Genomic DNA, 15,264 nt, shown 5'->3' on the forward strand with positions numbered 1-15,264 from the left:
ATGAAACGGTTTTCAGAACAGTCCTGAGGGAGACAAGACATTCTGGCAAGGAGAAGAACAGAAGCGATGTAGAGTTTGCAGCTGAGGTATCGCAATGCTTATGGTGTTAAGGAATATCTTCACGGTGTTTGTCAGGGAGCTGCTTCTTGACTGTTTTCATAGTCTGCAATTAAAAATAGTCTGCATAGTCTGCAATTAAAATACCTAGAAACCAGAAGTCTTCAGGCACTGGGTAGCAATGCTCTTAAAATACATCTTGTACCACAATCAGGTTTTTCCTTTCTTCTCTCCTAACTACCCCGACTTTAGCTCCCATGTTCATGACTGAGCTCCAAAACCAAGAAGTACAAGATGGATACCCAGTCAGCTTTGACTGCATCGTCGTTGGCAAACCGCTCCCCACGGTTCGCTGGTTCAAGGATGGGAAAGCTATTGAAGAAAACGATCATTACATGATCAACGAAGACCAGGAAGGGTGCCATCAGCTGATCATCACGGCTGTGGTCCCCACTGACATGGGGGTTTACCGTTGCCTCGCTGAAAACAACATGGGAGTTGCTTCAACCAAGGCGGAGCTTCGAGTGGACTGTAAGTCTCAAAATCACTGTAGAAAAGCCAAGGGAAGGGCTCCTGCTTGAGAGATGGATACTTTTTTTATTATTTTTTTTTCAAGAAAAACACCATTTTATATTAAAAGATAATGTATGCGTTGCCCATAAAATGTTTCAGTTGCAAACCTCTTGGGTTCACTTGGGTTTTGCCAACACCAAGGCAAGGCTCAGAGAAAAACTTTTCAGGTAAACAGAGGTGTTTCCCATAATCCAAAGGCAAGTGGGACCCTGCTGCAGTACCAGTGTGAAATTGAAATGCCAGTCACTCAAATGAGTAGGAAAACTATAATCATAGCAAGAAAAACAGTTTCAAAGCTCAGATTATAGAAAAGACTTCCTTTTCCATTTAACAGTGACCAGCACGGACTATGAGACAGCAGCAGATGCAACAGAGACATCCTCTTACTACAGTGCCAAAGAATATATTTCAAGGTAAAATATTGAACTCTAGCTCTTTCTAACTTCTGACTTGATAAGATCAATGTGTATATTTACATCAAACCTGCTTTTGCTCTATCTGGCAGGGCCAGTTTAACGTCGTAAAGAAACAGCTAGACCAGCTGAGATGCAGTAACTGCAACAGCTGGACATTTATCATGTGTGGACATGCTTCAGGCCAGCCTGAAGTTTTTTATGTCAGATGGTGCTGAATCTGTTGTCATGATGACAAAACTATGAAGCCTCTCTTCTGAGGACAGGCTGAGAGAGTTGGGGTTGTTCAGCCTGGAGAGGAGAAGGCTCCAGGAAGACCTTAGAGCCCCTTCAAGTCCCTAAAGGGGGCCTACATAAAAGATAGGGAGGGACTCTTTATCAGGGAGAGCAGCAACAGGACAAGGGGTAACGTTTTTAAACTGAAAAAGGGGAGATTTAGATTAGATATCAGGACGAAATTCTTTGCTGTGAGGGTGGTGAGACACTGGAACAGGTTGCCCAGAGAAGCTGTGGCTGCCCCCATCCCTGGAGGTGTTCAAGGCCAGGTTGGATGGGGCTTTGAGCAACCTGGTCTAGTGGCAGGTGTCCCTGCCCATGGCAGGGGGTTGGAACTAGATGGCCTTTAAGGTCCCTTCCAACCTAAACCATTCTATAATTCTATCATTCAAAAACTCACAGACTGAATTAACCTGAAATAGGTGATTTTGATTCCTAACTCTTTTCTGGCTTGCTGACTTTCTTCTTTCTAATTCTAATTGCTTCTTAGCCGAGAACAGGAGGAATCTACCACTGAGGAGGAGCAATTGCCCCAGATCTTCGATGAGCTTCATGATATTCACGTGGCACCTGGAGCATCACTGGCTAAATTTCACCTGAAGGTGAAAGGTGAGGGGAGCCCACAGCAGTTGGTTATTCCAGATTGAAATGCTGGAGAAGTTTTTCCCATGTGCTCTTCTGCAGCTGTGACCCCAGTCTGTGCATCTTGCACCACGTTTGCCCAAACCAACCAGAAGAATGTGTATGTGCTGATTGATGAACCATGACTTTTGCCGCAGACTCAGGCAGATTAAGTATCTTGTTCTGTGTCCATACTACAGGCATAGTCGCAGACATACGCTTCTGAAAACTGAGTCCTGTAATTCTCTGAGCACATTAGTTATGGAGGAGCAATAAGGAATAAAAAAAAAAAAGGATAGACTGTCCTTTATTGTCTCTAATAAATTAAACACTCCTGGGCACGCGTTACTTCATAAGGGGGTTGCTGCTACAACCTGAAAACTGCAAAAACATCCTCCTGGTGTTGACTGTCTGTCTGTTGACTGACTGTAGGAAGAGGCAGGAAGTCTCCTGTTTTCTCCAATTGCTGCCTATAAATATGATGAAACTGTTTGGGCTCCAACTTTTCTAACTCTATATGTTGGAAATCAGACCTAAGTGTTACCTCTCCAACCTGGAAGGTATTTGCATATTCAGCCAATATGGGGAGTGCTAGAAATTGAAGAGACAGGACAGAACTTTACTAAATAAATAGAATTTCATGAATTTGCAGCCATTCCTAATTGGGTAAAACCTTGAAACAGCAGCTCTGGGAAGAGCTGAGGACTCCTTGGCTGCTCAGAAGGATCTGTATGGTTGGAGATGCCCCCAAATCGACGTTGCCAATGCATTCCGTTCTCTGTGTCTGTAACTTGCTCCTTGCAGGGTACCCACAGCCTCGTCTCTATTGGTTCAAAAACGGACAGCCATTAAAGCCCTCGGATCGCATCCTTAAGACTGATAAACAGGAATTCCACTCACTGGAAATTCGTGACGTCACTAAAGCAGATGCTGGCCAGTACTCAATATTTGTCATCAACTCTGCTGGTTCCGCATATTCGTCGGCCAGGCTGGTAGTCAAAGGTAGGTAATGGACTGGGTTTGGCACCTGATTTTCTCTATTCCAGTGTCCCTTTCTATTTTATATAGTTATTTTTCTTGAGAAAGCCTACCAAGATAAGCCAAGGGTGGTGGTGAAGTCTGTAGATAAAAGATAATGTGCTTTAATCTTGGTTCACCTGTAAACTTACTGTGTGTCCTGAAGATGAGACATGACACTTCTCTGTCTGTTGCCTCTTAAACATACCGTTTATTCCTGCCCAACCCCACTAAATTTAGTGGTTCGTTTTATTAAAACTGAGGGCCTCTTATAAATTGTATTAACATTTCTGTGTATTTTTTTTTCCCTCCTTCAAACCGTGGACAGAAAGTTATTTCTATTTGTCACTTTGGTTTTCTCTCCCTGTGTTACAGATCCTGACGAGAAAGAAGAGCCATCAGAAACAGGTGAGGGAAGCCATAGCAGGTGATGACAGAATCCCTAGGAATTTGTCAGTAAACCGCCACGGAAGATGTCATCATGTTTCATCAATAATGTCATTTTCAGATTCCCGTGAGCAGCTGATACCACCAAGGTTCCTAGAAAGATTTACTAACAAAAAGGTGAAAAAAGGTGCGAGCATCACATTGTCTGTCAAAGTGGAAGGTAAGTGGATAAATAACGTGGCGCTCTGCAGAACGCTTACATGCATAACTTCATGACACATTCCAGACTCCCTCTGGCCCAAGTCACTGTAGCCTCATCACCTGTATCTGAAGTCTGGGACTCTACTCCCAACTTCACGTGCTCTACAGAAAAGCACCTTATTCGTCTTCACCTCCATTTTACTGTATGTAAAAACAGGGATAATAACTCTTATTAGTCTTACGAAGATGTATTGATTAACAGTTTTGGTTTTACAGAATGGTTTAAACGTCCTTATGAGTGTGTTGCAGAAAGGTTTATGTTGCTTTATTTTATATTATGTCTGTTATTGTTGGAAAAGTATCAGGAAACAGATTAAAAGAGCATTTATTGATGGCATGGCTCATAACTGTGAGGAAGGAACACCATTAGGAAAATAAAAGCTCGTTGCATTGGTTTTCCTTCAGGATATCCACCACCAACTATTACTTGGCTGAAAGAAGTGTCTCGGGAAGACATCCTGTGGATCAAACCAGACACGCCTGGATATAAACTTGCCAGTTCGAATATGCATCACAGTTTAATTCTGTTGGATGTTAAAAAGAAGTACAGCGGAGCTTATACGTGCATTGCTACCAACAAGGCTGGCCAGTCCATCTGCACTGCCAACCTGGAAGTTGCAGATGGTAAATCTTTCTTACGCTACACACACGTTCTCTGCGTTCCCTTTCATACAGTGCCTACGAGAAAAACAAGTGTGACTGATAAGGAAATTAATCAAATCACAACTGAAAAAAGATGCATTTTCCCTAGATTAGCTGTGAATTTGCTTGTCTTGCAGATGTTTACATTCTTCTGTAATGCTTTAGATTTGTGACCCTAATTCGGATTAACAGCACCATCTTTTCTGTATAAACAGAAGAAAGGTCTATCAAACAAACAAATTAAGCACAAAGGAAAAAGAGAGGAAGAAAGGCAATGTAAAGTAACTAGAAAAAGTCACCATATAAAAAAAAATTATTTTGAGCACTTCAGTCTGATAAGGTATGTGGCTTTATAGAATTACCTTAAGGCAGCTGGAGTTATTTGATTCCCCTTTGGCAGAGCTTTCCAGGGCCTCTCTTGACATAAGTCCTTCAGTAAGTGATGGGACAAGCAAATATAGGCTGGGAATAGGGGCGGCATTGTGAAGGACTTCATTTTTCTGTTAATCCTTTCTTGCATCCCACATTTTTACTGTGGGATGTACATTTTACATAAACTACAGGAGCATAGCTTGGGCAGTGTAGAGAAATGGGGCAACCATACATCTAAGTGAACAGGGAGAGGAGTACACTATTTGCATCTTATGAGTGGGAGCACGTACCCCAGGTCAGGAGCTGCTAACAGGTCAGATTCAGTATTCCAGTATTCCCAGTAATCCATGTTTAGAAAATATGACTACATTAAATACATTAAAAGAACATTCTCTGCCTTCTGTCCTCTAATGATAAACCCTAATCTTGCAGTGAAAGAGGCCGAAGTTCTGACCCAAGAGCGTGTGATGGTGTCAGAAGCCATCATGACCACACTGGGGTAAGTGGTTGGCCACCCATGCTGAAGGGGACCAGTGCAGGTACCACCCTGCAGAAGTTCCCCGAGTCACTTTTAGAAAGTATTCACTTTAACATCTTATATTCATGCCTCAGCACCAGAGTTAAAATAGTTTGAGGTCCTAAGATGGAAAGTGCTGTGAATATTCTAGTAACAGTGTCAGCCATTTATGCTTGATTATTAGGGAGGATAGGAACAAGGACAAAGAAAAAATAAAAATTGGGTAGGTCATATAAAACTCTTGCTGCTTTTTCATCTCCTAAGCAGAATGCCAAAAAAAATTCACAGGGTCAAGGTCTGACTGTTACTTGCCAACAGTGAAATACGCTGATGCTTCACAGAAAAAGGAGTAGATGAGAAGGGTCTATCACAAACTTCTTGTTTACAAATGCACCTGAAGAATAACCTCCTCAATTTGCCATTTGAGGCTTGTGAGTAGGCAGTTACAGTCTGAAAAACGGTATCCACCTGAACGCAAGTTAGCTTCTAGAATACGTCCAGCCTAAAAGGCTTGACCAGTGTTTTTCTGGAGTGTGAAGAAAGCTACGGTGTGAATTCAGCTATTCCACCGCAACCTCTCCCGAGATTGTCCCCAGGCTGTGTTAAACATACTCGGTGATATATGGTTTATCACATATCACGTGGAGTGAGCTTCCTCCAGCTTCCTATGTACTAACAGAATCAGGGCAGATCAGCTTGTGCAATGAAAATTTACATCCTGCCTCCAAATAGCACAGGAATAGCAGAGATGTTGACCTCAGGATATTAGAGTTTTGACAGAGCTGTGGTCCTGGGAAACACCACAAACACTCTTCATCAGATGTAAGCAAATGCTGGTAGTTCTTCATGCCTGTGGAGCTATCTTCGCTCAGTGTTGACAGTATAGCGTCCTGCCCCTTTCCTGCTGGCATGAATGAGTTTGATGCTGGTAAAATCTGTCAGTGTAGCAAGGGTCTCTGGAGCTCAAAACTGCTGCAATACCAGTAGTTGGCTTGCTTCCCCAACACATGGGTATCCTGGTGTGGTGGGAGAAGGTCTCTTGGAAGGACTACGGCATCTGCGTATTCTCCAGTCCTTGCTTTCCTAATGAAACCACTGGAAATTATCATAGCATCGTAGAATATTTAGAGTTGGAAGGGACCTCAAAGACCAACTAGTTCCAACCCCCTGCCATGGGCAGGGACACGTCCCACTAGACCAGTTGCTCAAAGCCCCATCCAACCTGGCCTTGGACAACTCCAGGGATGGGGCAGCCACAGCTTCCCTGGGTAACCTGTGCCAGTGTCTCACCACCCTCATAGTGAAAAATTTCTTCCTAATATCTGATCTAAATCTCCCCTCTTCCAGTTTGAAGCCGTTACTCCTCGTCCTATCATTACATGCCCTTGTAAAAAGTCCCTCTCCAGCTTTCTTGTAGGCCCCCTTCGGATACTGGAAGGGTCTACTGGAAGGTCTTCCTGGAGCCTTCTCTTCTCCAGGCTGAAATTGTTGAGCATTGGTTCACTGAAAAGTGACTGAGAATACAGATCCCACTTGACATGATGTCACCAACTGTAATACTTTTATTTCATTGTCAGCTGGGAATAAAGTCCCAGCAGCACCAGGGAGATGGAGGATATTCTGCTCTGCAACCCGCTCCCTGAGCAGCCAGGTCTTCTCAAGCAACAGTTTGAAATAAAAGTCAGGAATAAGAAGAATTCTCAGATGGGATTTGGCTCAAAGACAAAGACACCCAAGTGTTTCCATGCCCACATGAGCCAGATGCTCCATTTCTCATTTCTTATAGAGGCCCTGGTGACATCGGCAACCAGCAGCTGCCGTCCCAACCAGAGCCCTACCTTAGATATCCCCAGCCTTCACGTGCGGGGTGTGAGAAGGAGAGGGTGTTTCTCATTTACCTCTCCTTACTATACATTTTATTTAAATGTTAAACTCTGCTTTACTCTTTCTTTTTCAGAGCTATTCATCCTTCTGAAACAAGAGAAGGTAAGAGTAGCTATTCTCTCTCTCCTACTCCTGCCCTTCACATCTACAGCTGAGTTTGTCTCTGCCTTTCATGATTACCACCTACTTTTATCCCGTTTTCTTGAAACTGTCTGAAATGTTGGAGCTTTTCAGGACTGGTCTCTGTTCAAGGGTGAATTATTTGTATATTCAAAAACAGAGGAAGTGAAGAAAATAAGACTTTCCTTCCATAGAAGCTTTTGTTACTCAAAAAATGACTTTCCAATGACATTGCCTACTTAATAGAAAATTCTCTCTTTTCCAGGAGACCTTGAAGCTGGTAGAGAGGGTGTACCCAAAAGCCCTATTTCTTTAGCTGATGTTGGCTCAGAAGAGTTCTTCCAGAAACTCACCTCCCGTATCTCAGAAATGGTATCTGCAAAAATAAGTCAGGGTAAGCAACCCAACAAATGCAATTTAATTAGTGTAGAAAAATACGCAGTCTTTCTTTGAGGTATCATCTGGACTTTAAATATCAGTGAGCTTTATGAAGCAAGTTTTGAGACGGTCACCCTACATAAGCCTATGATCATTTGTAAATGCTTAGGACTAAGAGTTTTTAGTAAGAGTCCATCCAAACTGCGTGTGTTAGTCTACATTTTGAACTAGGAAAAAGAGCTATTACAGTAAACTGAGATGCCTGGTGTCCATTTTATGCATACGGTGTTTATTTAAATAAGTAGGAGTAACTGTAAGTTTTAGAGTGAAGGGCAATTGAAAAAATGGAAGCGTCTTTTGAACATCTCTGGTATTTTGAGTTCCTCAGGTGTTCATCGCTCCCGAGTCTGAAAGCAATCCTGTTTTGAAGACTTCCGACATCTTCAAGTTTTAGCTCACAATGGGATTTTAAAATCAAGTTGAGGCTGAAAACTGTGTGCACAACCATTTGTTCAGTTGAATGAAAAAATCCTGCTTTGTGTATCATATACTAATTATCTTGTAGTAAAGTTTTATCTTGAAGCAAAAATAGAGGCATTACCTCTCCTACAAATATTCTTGCAGGACAGTGGCAATACATGCAGTAGGCATGCAACCTCATGTATTAAAATGTCCCAATTCTTTATTTAATCCTAAATATCAATAGGAGAGCACACTAAATACAAGAAATGTTCTTCCTAGGGAATATTTGTTTTTATGAAATTGGAAATTATTACAGATACGGTCGTGTTGGAATTACAGATCTTTATTTCACACTTTGCTGTTGCTCTGCTTTTTAGCTACACTTCGAGTGCCAGGAGCAGAAAGTGATGATGAGTCAAAAACTCCCTCTGCATCTCCTCGCCATGGGCGATCCAGACCTTCATCCATTGCTCAGGAGTCCTCCTCTGAGTCTGAAGATGGGGATTCCAGAGGAGAGGTATGATACCTTTATGGACAAGTTTGACACAAGGAGAAAACTTTACTTAGAACGACCAGTCTCCTGTGGCTTAGGGCTCTCCATCCCCTTTAGGGTTATAGTTCACTTTAGTAGGTATATTTAGTAGTTAAATAACTACTGGGATACAGAGCATAGAGTATCAAATTCTGATGCTCACTGTGTGACCTTGAAGAAGTTGTTCAAGTCAATGTGGTCAAAACGAATCCATTATTTGGCACCTTTTTCTTTCATGGCTGAGCTTCAGAAAGTCAGAGCTTTGATTTTCTGTGGCCTTGGACAGAGTTGGTCAGAAAAATTTTTCTGAGAAGTTCTTCCTGAGAAAAATGAGAATTTTGTAAAAATTAGAAATTTGAAAATCTTGAGATGTTCATTTCAAACTCTTCTAAAAAAAACCCCAACCAAACACACACAAAGCCAAAAAAAAGCCCTTAAAACTTTGGAAACGTTAACTTATTTTGACATTTTCAGGACCGCTGTTTGTTTTGCCTTGGGAGAAAAATCCACTGTTTCATGGTGTAAATCCAAAACATCTCAGATAGTTTTGAAAATACGGCCTGAGCCTCCTAGAGACCCAGCCTTCCACTTGCAAAAAAGCAAATAGTGATTCTATTTGCCCGACAAGGGCTGGAGAATAAACCATTAAACGCAGATAAGCACTTATGTTCTGCTGGTGTTTCCGTATTCTGTTTTCAGAGCACAAAATAACTGTCGTTTCACGCCTGCAGATCTTTGATGTCTACATGGTCACAGCTGACTACGTGCCCGCTGCGCCTGACAGAGAGACCATCACTTTGAAGGAAGGCCAATATGTGGAAGTCCTTGATTCAGCTCATCCTTTGAAATGGCTGGTCAGGACTAAACCCACGAAATCTAGCCCCTCTCGACAGGGTTGGGTATCCCCAGCTTATCTGGACAAGAAATTAAAGGTGACTGCTCAGTCCGTGTTTCTTTTTTCATGTAAAATTACTTGCTTCTGTTGCAGTTTGGAGCCATCCCTTTTGCGAGGAGTGATGGACAAGGAGGTTGTTGAAGGGGTCTGTAACATGATTGGACTTTTTCATGTTTTGACGTGCTTTTTCATCTTTTAGACAATATTTCTGTATGTCTGTAGGGGTGCCTGGGTTTGAAATACCTAGTCATCCTTCAGCAAAAAAAAAAACTTCACACCGGTTTAGGAATTGTTGAAAGGGACTGTGAACGTGGGATATTCCTCAGTGTGCATTGAGAAAAGCACTGTTAACTTAAAAGAATAATGTTTCTTTTTTTTCTTGCATTTTAGATGTCACCAGAGTGGGGAACAACAGAAGCTCCTGAGTTCCCTGGGGAGTTTGTTTCTGAAGATGAATATAAAAGGAAGCTAAGGTGAGCTCGTGTCATTTGGTATTTGCACCTTTACGTTTTCCTGCCTTTTGAACCCACATAAATGTTGGCATCTAGGTCCCTCCTGTCAGAGTCACTGTTTTTGTTCTGCTGAGTCCTGCCACCTCCCCTTTCCTAGAATCAATCAAACCCTCCATCCTCTCAGACTTGTATTATCTGTGATCTTTGATTGGGTTTTGCCATTGATTTTGGCCCAGGAAAATTCCAGACAATCTAAATCATATTGGATGACTCGAAAGGATGGTTTTACATGATGTAATTCCAGAAGCGCTCTGATTTCACTAAATCCTAAACTACAGAACCTCTGTACTTTGCGGTGCCCTATATCTGAGGGTGATGTCTAAAGAGGGTGTGAAAGCACTCGACCTTGTGCTGCTCCCTTGCAGTGCAGCACGCTGCTGCGTGTGGTCTCATGGAGGTATTTACTTTCTTGATTGCATGAAATGGTATTGAAGTTCCCACTGTCTACTTTACATAGATCCTTTTGGGGCTCATGCTCTGTTTTGTCTGCCCCAACAGTAGATGTCTGTAGGTGTCGCTCCATGAGCAGGGTATCCAAATTCCTCTTACTGTCAGAGGGGATCTAGTTAACACGCTCCAAGGAGTCTGTTCCTCTGATTGTATATCTCCATTTCAGAGCCTAAAAATCTCTCAGCACGTCAAGAATAATTGTGGTGCTTTTTCTGTGATTTCTTTTTGCCTCTTTGTCTTCCCTTCAGCGTTCTTATTCAAGAACTGTTGATCTCAGAAGAGGATTACATTCAAGACCTACAGTTCCTCCAGACTCATCACCTTAGGTTTACTGAGACCTGTCCCAATGTCCCAGGAGCTGTCGCCAGTCAGAAATCCACCATCTTCAGAAATATTGATGACATTACTCGCTTCCATTCCAGGTGGGAATTCCCATGTGCCTTCATGAGCAAATTGTGGTTCACATGCCTGGCGTCAGAGCTACAGTAATTATTATTACTGTGGGGGATATGGAGCACTGGCAGTGCTGAGGTACAAGGGAACTGATGGTCCTTTTGGATCATAAATGATGGCATAGCTTAAATCAGAGCACAGAGTTGGGACTCCCATCAGAGCTTCAAGGCTTCATATGTCCATCTTATTTCTTACCCTTTTAAGTGAGTTTAATTGAGAAACAGTGAACTATTAGTAAAAAGTAACATAGTCTTACAGGCACTTCAGTGGTGACAAACATTCATCTAAAACTGATGCCAGCATCCATGTGTTCGAAACACATCCAGCTATAACAGGCTGCCCAGGTACAACGCCGTGGCAAAATGCCTCTGCCTACTCCAAGGAGGGATTTACTGCAGATCTACTGTTCACGGAATGACTTCCCAAGGTTCAGGCTGAAATACTTTTACTTGTGTCCTCCAACCAGGACAACTTGCCAGGGAGAGGAGGTGGTGTACAATGTCTTACATGCCTAAGTCTTCCCATTGCTAAGGGGTTTCTTTTTGCACCTTGACACTCTTGCTGTCATGGGAAGTCCCTGCCAACAGCATGAGAATCACCCTTTCTTCCCCATTTTCCTACCCTGTGGTCCTAACCTTTGGTTTATCGTAGAGGGACGTCAGTAATATGCAAGTACAAAGCTCAATAATCAGTGAGCGTGCAGTATCTTCCCCGATCAACGTGTGCTCTGATCAGTGCTAGCAGTGTCACAAGCAGGAGCAATCAAATAGGAGTTTGAGCAGATTGTGATGAAAAGTAGATAGTTACTCTGGGGAAATCATTATGGGGGGCGTTGCCTTTGCAACGGGGAGGACGCTTATGTGGGACACCTGGCACTTTCCCTGGCTGCGCCACAAGAATAGATTTCCCTTCTCTTTGCTCCCTCTTTCTCTCGTCTCCCTCCCTCTTCTTTTGTTTTTTCCCCAAAATAACTTTAATTGCGGGAGGTGATGCATGTCATCAGCTACCGACACTGCTAAAAAATCTTTGTGTATGTGAACCTGCCTCAACATCCTTTGTGAGACAGCGTGGGGATCTCTGTCTTCACTCGTGAATGGTTCATTGATCCTCAAACATAAGGATCTGGCGAGGGATTGACTTCCCAGCTTGACCTAAGCCCTTGAAAGTTGTCCCTACCTTCCTTGCAGGACATCTTATTCTTTCAAGCTAAGAGGGACAGCATCATCCTGGCTGAAAAGGCTTTGAGAAGTTTAATGCTAATGTGGCCACATCCCTCCTTTCCCCCAGTCATTTCCTTTAATCTGAAATCTCCTGATTTAAAAGTCTGGCTGCTGAGGCTCTGTTCTAACCTCATTCCGTCACCACCTTCTCAGATGTCCTTTTTCCTTTGTGTCCACAGTGTCTTTCTCCGAGGCTTGCAGAAATGTGACACTGATGATGACGTGGCCATGTGCTTTATCAAGCACGAAGCAGAGTTTAACAAGTACATCCAGTACCTGGTGGGGAGGGTACAGGCTGAATCGATCGTTGTCAGCAAAGCTGTCCAGGAGTTCTACAAGGTAAAACAGGAGCCAAAGTTCCTGCTGAACATGCATCCTAGAACCCACTGCATCAAGAAGTGTAGTTATTAATCACAAGTGTGATCCTGAAAAAGATTATTAAGGATTTTTGTGGGAAATCATTGCTAAATATAATAATTTTGTATTCACTGTCTAGCTTTTCCTGGTCAGTACAATCAATATGGGAATATATTTACATATGCTAATGCATTTATGATTATTATAAAGATTATACAGACATGAGTGTGGCTGTGATTATATAATTGTAATTAAGGGATGTTTTAAGGACCACTACGTTATTAGACCAAGTGAACTCACATGAAATTTTAGTATAGATAGGGAAATCCCCTTTCTCCTCTCCAGCTGCTCAGGATTGAAGTTCACTCATGAAAACACACACACAACACTCCACATCCATGAGCACATGGATGTTTGTGGGTCCCCGGAGCAGCAGCACGGCTCCTGTGTCCCTCTGATGGCCCTGCCCAGATCCTGCACGCTTTTATCCCCTCCATGAGCATCCTACTCACCAGCTGGTCCAGCCTGATGCTCGCTAGGAAAAAAAATGCACGTGTTCACCCTCACCCCACATTCACAGATCACTGGAAAGGATAGACACCCAGCTCCGTGGCTGACGTCCTCGCACATGGACTCCTCTCGACAAATTCAGCATTTCAGACTTCTTGCAGTCTAGAATAATAACTGGCTGGTAAAGGATCGGGGAGCGTTACAGATGTCCAAAATATGGGATGTAAGGTCTGGGAGAGCTATCCAGTTTTGGCTGAGTTAGTCTATGAACCAGCATCATATAGGAGTAATCCTTTTTATTGTTCTTTATAACAACCTTTCCTCATTCTTCTATGTATTTTCTCAGAGATACACAGACGAAATTTTAATGAATGAAGATCCTTCACAGCCACTTATCCCACCACTGCAGCACTACCTGGAAAAACCCATAAACAGGATCCAGCAGTATCAGACTATAATCAAGGTGAAGCACTTCTGTTGCGTGCTTATATCTGATAAGCTTATGTTCTGCTTCGTGCAGCTTGTGTAGAAAAAGACTTTATTTCGTATTTCTTGCCTTCCTTCTGATGCAACGACAACAGAAAGCTGCTTGAGTAAGACAGACAGTAACCATCACCAGTGATGCTGCTCTCTAAATAGTTTTGTAAATGTAAATGCAGGTAGAAGTTCACAGTCTCCAACCCCATAAAGTTCGGCAAACTTTATCTGAGTGATCTTTAAATATATGCATATACATATATAAAAATATGTGGTTTTATATATATATGAATACATGTATGTATATATCCATGACAAGTATGAATTTGCTTCACATTCAGCAACAGGTATGTTTTAAAAATAAGCAGTTTCCAATGAGTAAGATACTGACTTACCACTTTCTTTTCTTGTGTTTTTTATGGTAAGGTGAAATTTTTGTTTTCTGATAAGCTTTGCCCCATTTTACCATCCCAAAATGTTTCATCTTTCGAGCTTTTATCCATCCTACTATCTCAGGCTCTAGCCCAGACCACAAACAAACATTTCAAAGTAGCATTTTAAATAGTATTTTTATATGGGAAATAGCACTAGGATATCCAGGAAGAATACAGCCATGCCAAAATACGGCTGTATTCTAGAGTTACCTAAGTGAGCAGTTGGAATAGCTTGAAACCAAAATTTTTAATGGTCTCTTGGAAGAGAGAGCAAGCGTGGGCATGTCCCTCTCCTAAGAGAGAGGAACAGGAGCAAATATAAGAACATGATAACTGTCATTTTGTATCTTTTTCCAACCTCTCTTTTTACTAATCTAATATTGACTCGTAGTTTAGCACTGCCACATGAATTGCTTGCCTCGTGGTGTCATCGGGGTAAGCACAAGAGAAATGCAATGGATACATTTAGCATTGCTTTGGGGTTTTTTTGCTTTTCAATCACTGCCACATATCTGGTATTTGCTTCAACTTTGTCTTTGTTTAATATCAATTGATGTAAGGAAAAGCCAGATGGTTACTCATTAAGGCTACAGAAGAGGTAAGAAGGAATAGGATTTAGTAGCTAAGCAGCACGTGGTGAAAGAATGGGCTAAAAGTTGCTCAGATGAAAGAGCTGGAACAGATACTGAGAAAGTCTTTGGCTATTAAGGAAATGTATTAATTTTTTTTCTGACTGCCCAGTAACGTTTGCTTCATTCGTCTACAGGAATTAATCCGAAACAAAGCAAGAAATAGCCAAAACTGCACTTTGCTGGAGCAGGCTTATGCCATCGTGTCTGCACTCACCCGAAGAGCAGAAAACAACCTCCATGTGTCACTCATTGAGAATTATCCGGGGACCTTGGAAAGCCTTGGTGAACCCATCCGACAGGTAACTGGAATTTCTCAGTTGGCGTTAGTGCTATGAGCGCCTTCAGTAGTTTCTAAATATCCTTAGGTCCTACAAGAAGCCCCTTTAGAAATCATATCTGAAAGAGTATTTGCTTATTGCCATTCTTACCGTTCAGACACATGGGTCTCCTGGCTTGATTAAGATTTGAAGCACCAGAGCACAGACACTTATGGAGCAATTCACACTTATTGGAGTTATTTGCCTTTTCAACCCACTCATCAAACAGGAACAGATTTGTTCTGGGCCCCCACATGATTTTGAAGCATTTTAATTTTTTCTCCTCCTCTCTTATTATTGGCAAGTTATATGGGCCAATTCCTGAAATTACTGGCACCAGTGGGGTTTTTTTGTTGATTCCTCAAATGTTAGAAGCTCACTGACCCTCTTCAGCCTACATGTTTTCACACTGACATAGATCTTCCGAAGAGCCTAGTTTGCTGCGATGTCGGTACAAGGTAGCAATAATATATCTTGCGTACGCTCTGTGTAAAA

General features: G+C 42.2%; 1 protein-coding gene across 22 annotated transcripts in view; it reads left to right on the top strand.

Moving 5' to 3' along the window:
- The window catches only part of OBSCN (obscurin, cytoskeletal calmodulin and titin-interacting RhoGEF), a 200,494-nt gene that overhangs the window by 131,291 nt on the left and 53,939 nt on the right, over nt 1-15,264 (top strand). For all 22 annotated transcript variants that reach the window (XM_063324255.1, XM_063324262.1, XM_063324258.1 and 19 more), the window contains 17 exons: nt 310-588; nt 965-1,043; nt 1,810-1,928; nt 2,745-2,942; nt 3,333-3,365; nt 3,466-3,564; nt 4,011-4,229; nt 5,052-5,118; nt 7,094-7,122; nt 7,406-7,534; nt 8,358-8,497; nt 9,244-9,444; nt 9,798-9,880; nt 10,618-10,791; nt 12,222-12,381; nt 13,256-13,372; nt 14,587-14,751. In XM_063324255.1, coding sequence (XP_063180325.1) covers nt 310-588; nt 965-1,043; nt 1,810-1,928; nt 2,745-2,942; nt 3,333-3,365; nt 3,466-3,564; nt 4,011-4,229; nt 5,052-5,118; nt 7,094-7,122; nt 7,406-7,534; nt 8,358-8,497; nt 9,244-9,444; nt 9,798-9,880; nt 10,618-10,791; nt 12,222-12,381; nt 13,256-13,372; nt 14,587-14,751 — 2,291 coding nt within the window. The remainder of the gene's footprint in view (nt 1-309; nt 589-964; nt 1,044-1,809; nt 1,929-2,744; nt 2,943-3,332; nt 3,366-3,465; nt 3,565-4,010; nt 4,230-5,051; nt 5,119-7,093; nt 7,123-7,405; nt 7,535-8,357; nt 8,498-9,243; nt 9,445-9,797; nt 9,881-10,617; nt 10,792-12,221; nt 12,382-13,255; nt 13,373-14,586; nt 14,752-15,264) is intronic.

This window comes from Chroicocephalus ridibundus, chromosome 2 (genome assembly GCF_963924245.1).
Source record: "Chroicocephalus ridibundus chromosome 2, bChrRid1.1, whole genome shotgun sequence".
NCBI classification, from domain to species: Eukaryota; Metazoa; Chordata; class Aves; order Charadriiformes; family Laridae; genus Chroicocephalus; species Chroicocephalus ridibundus.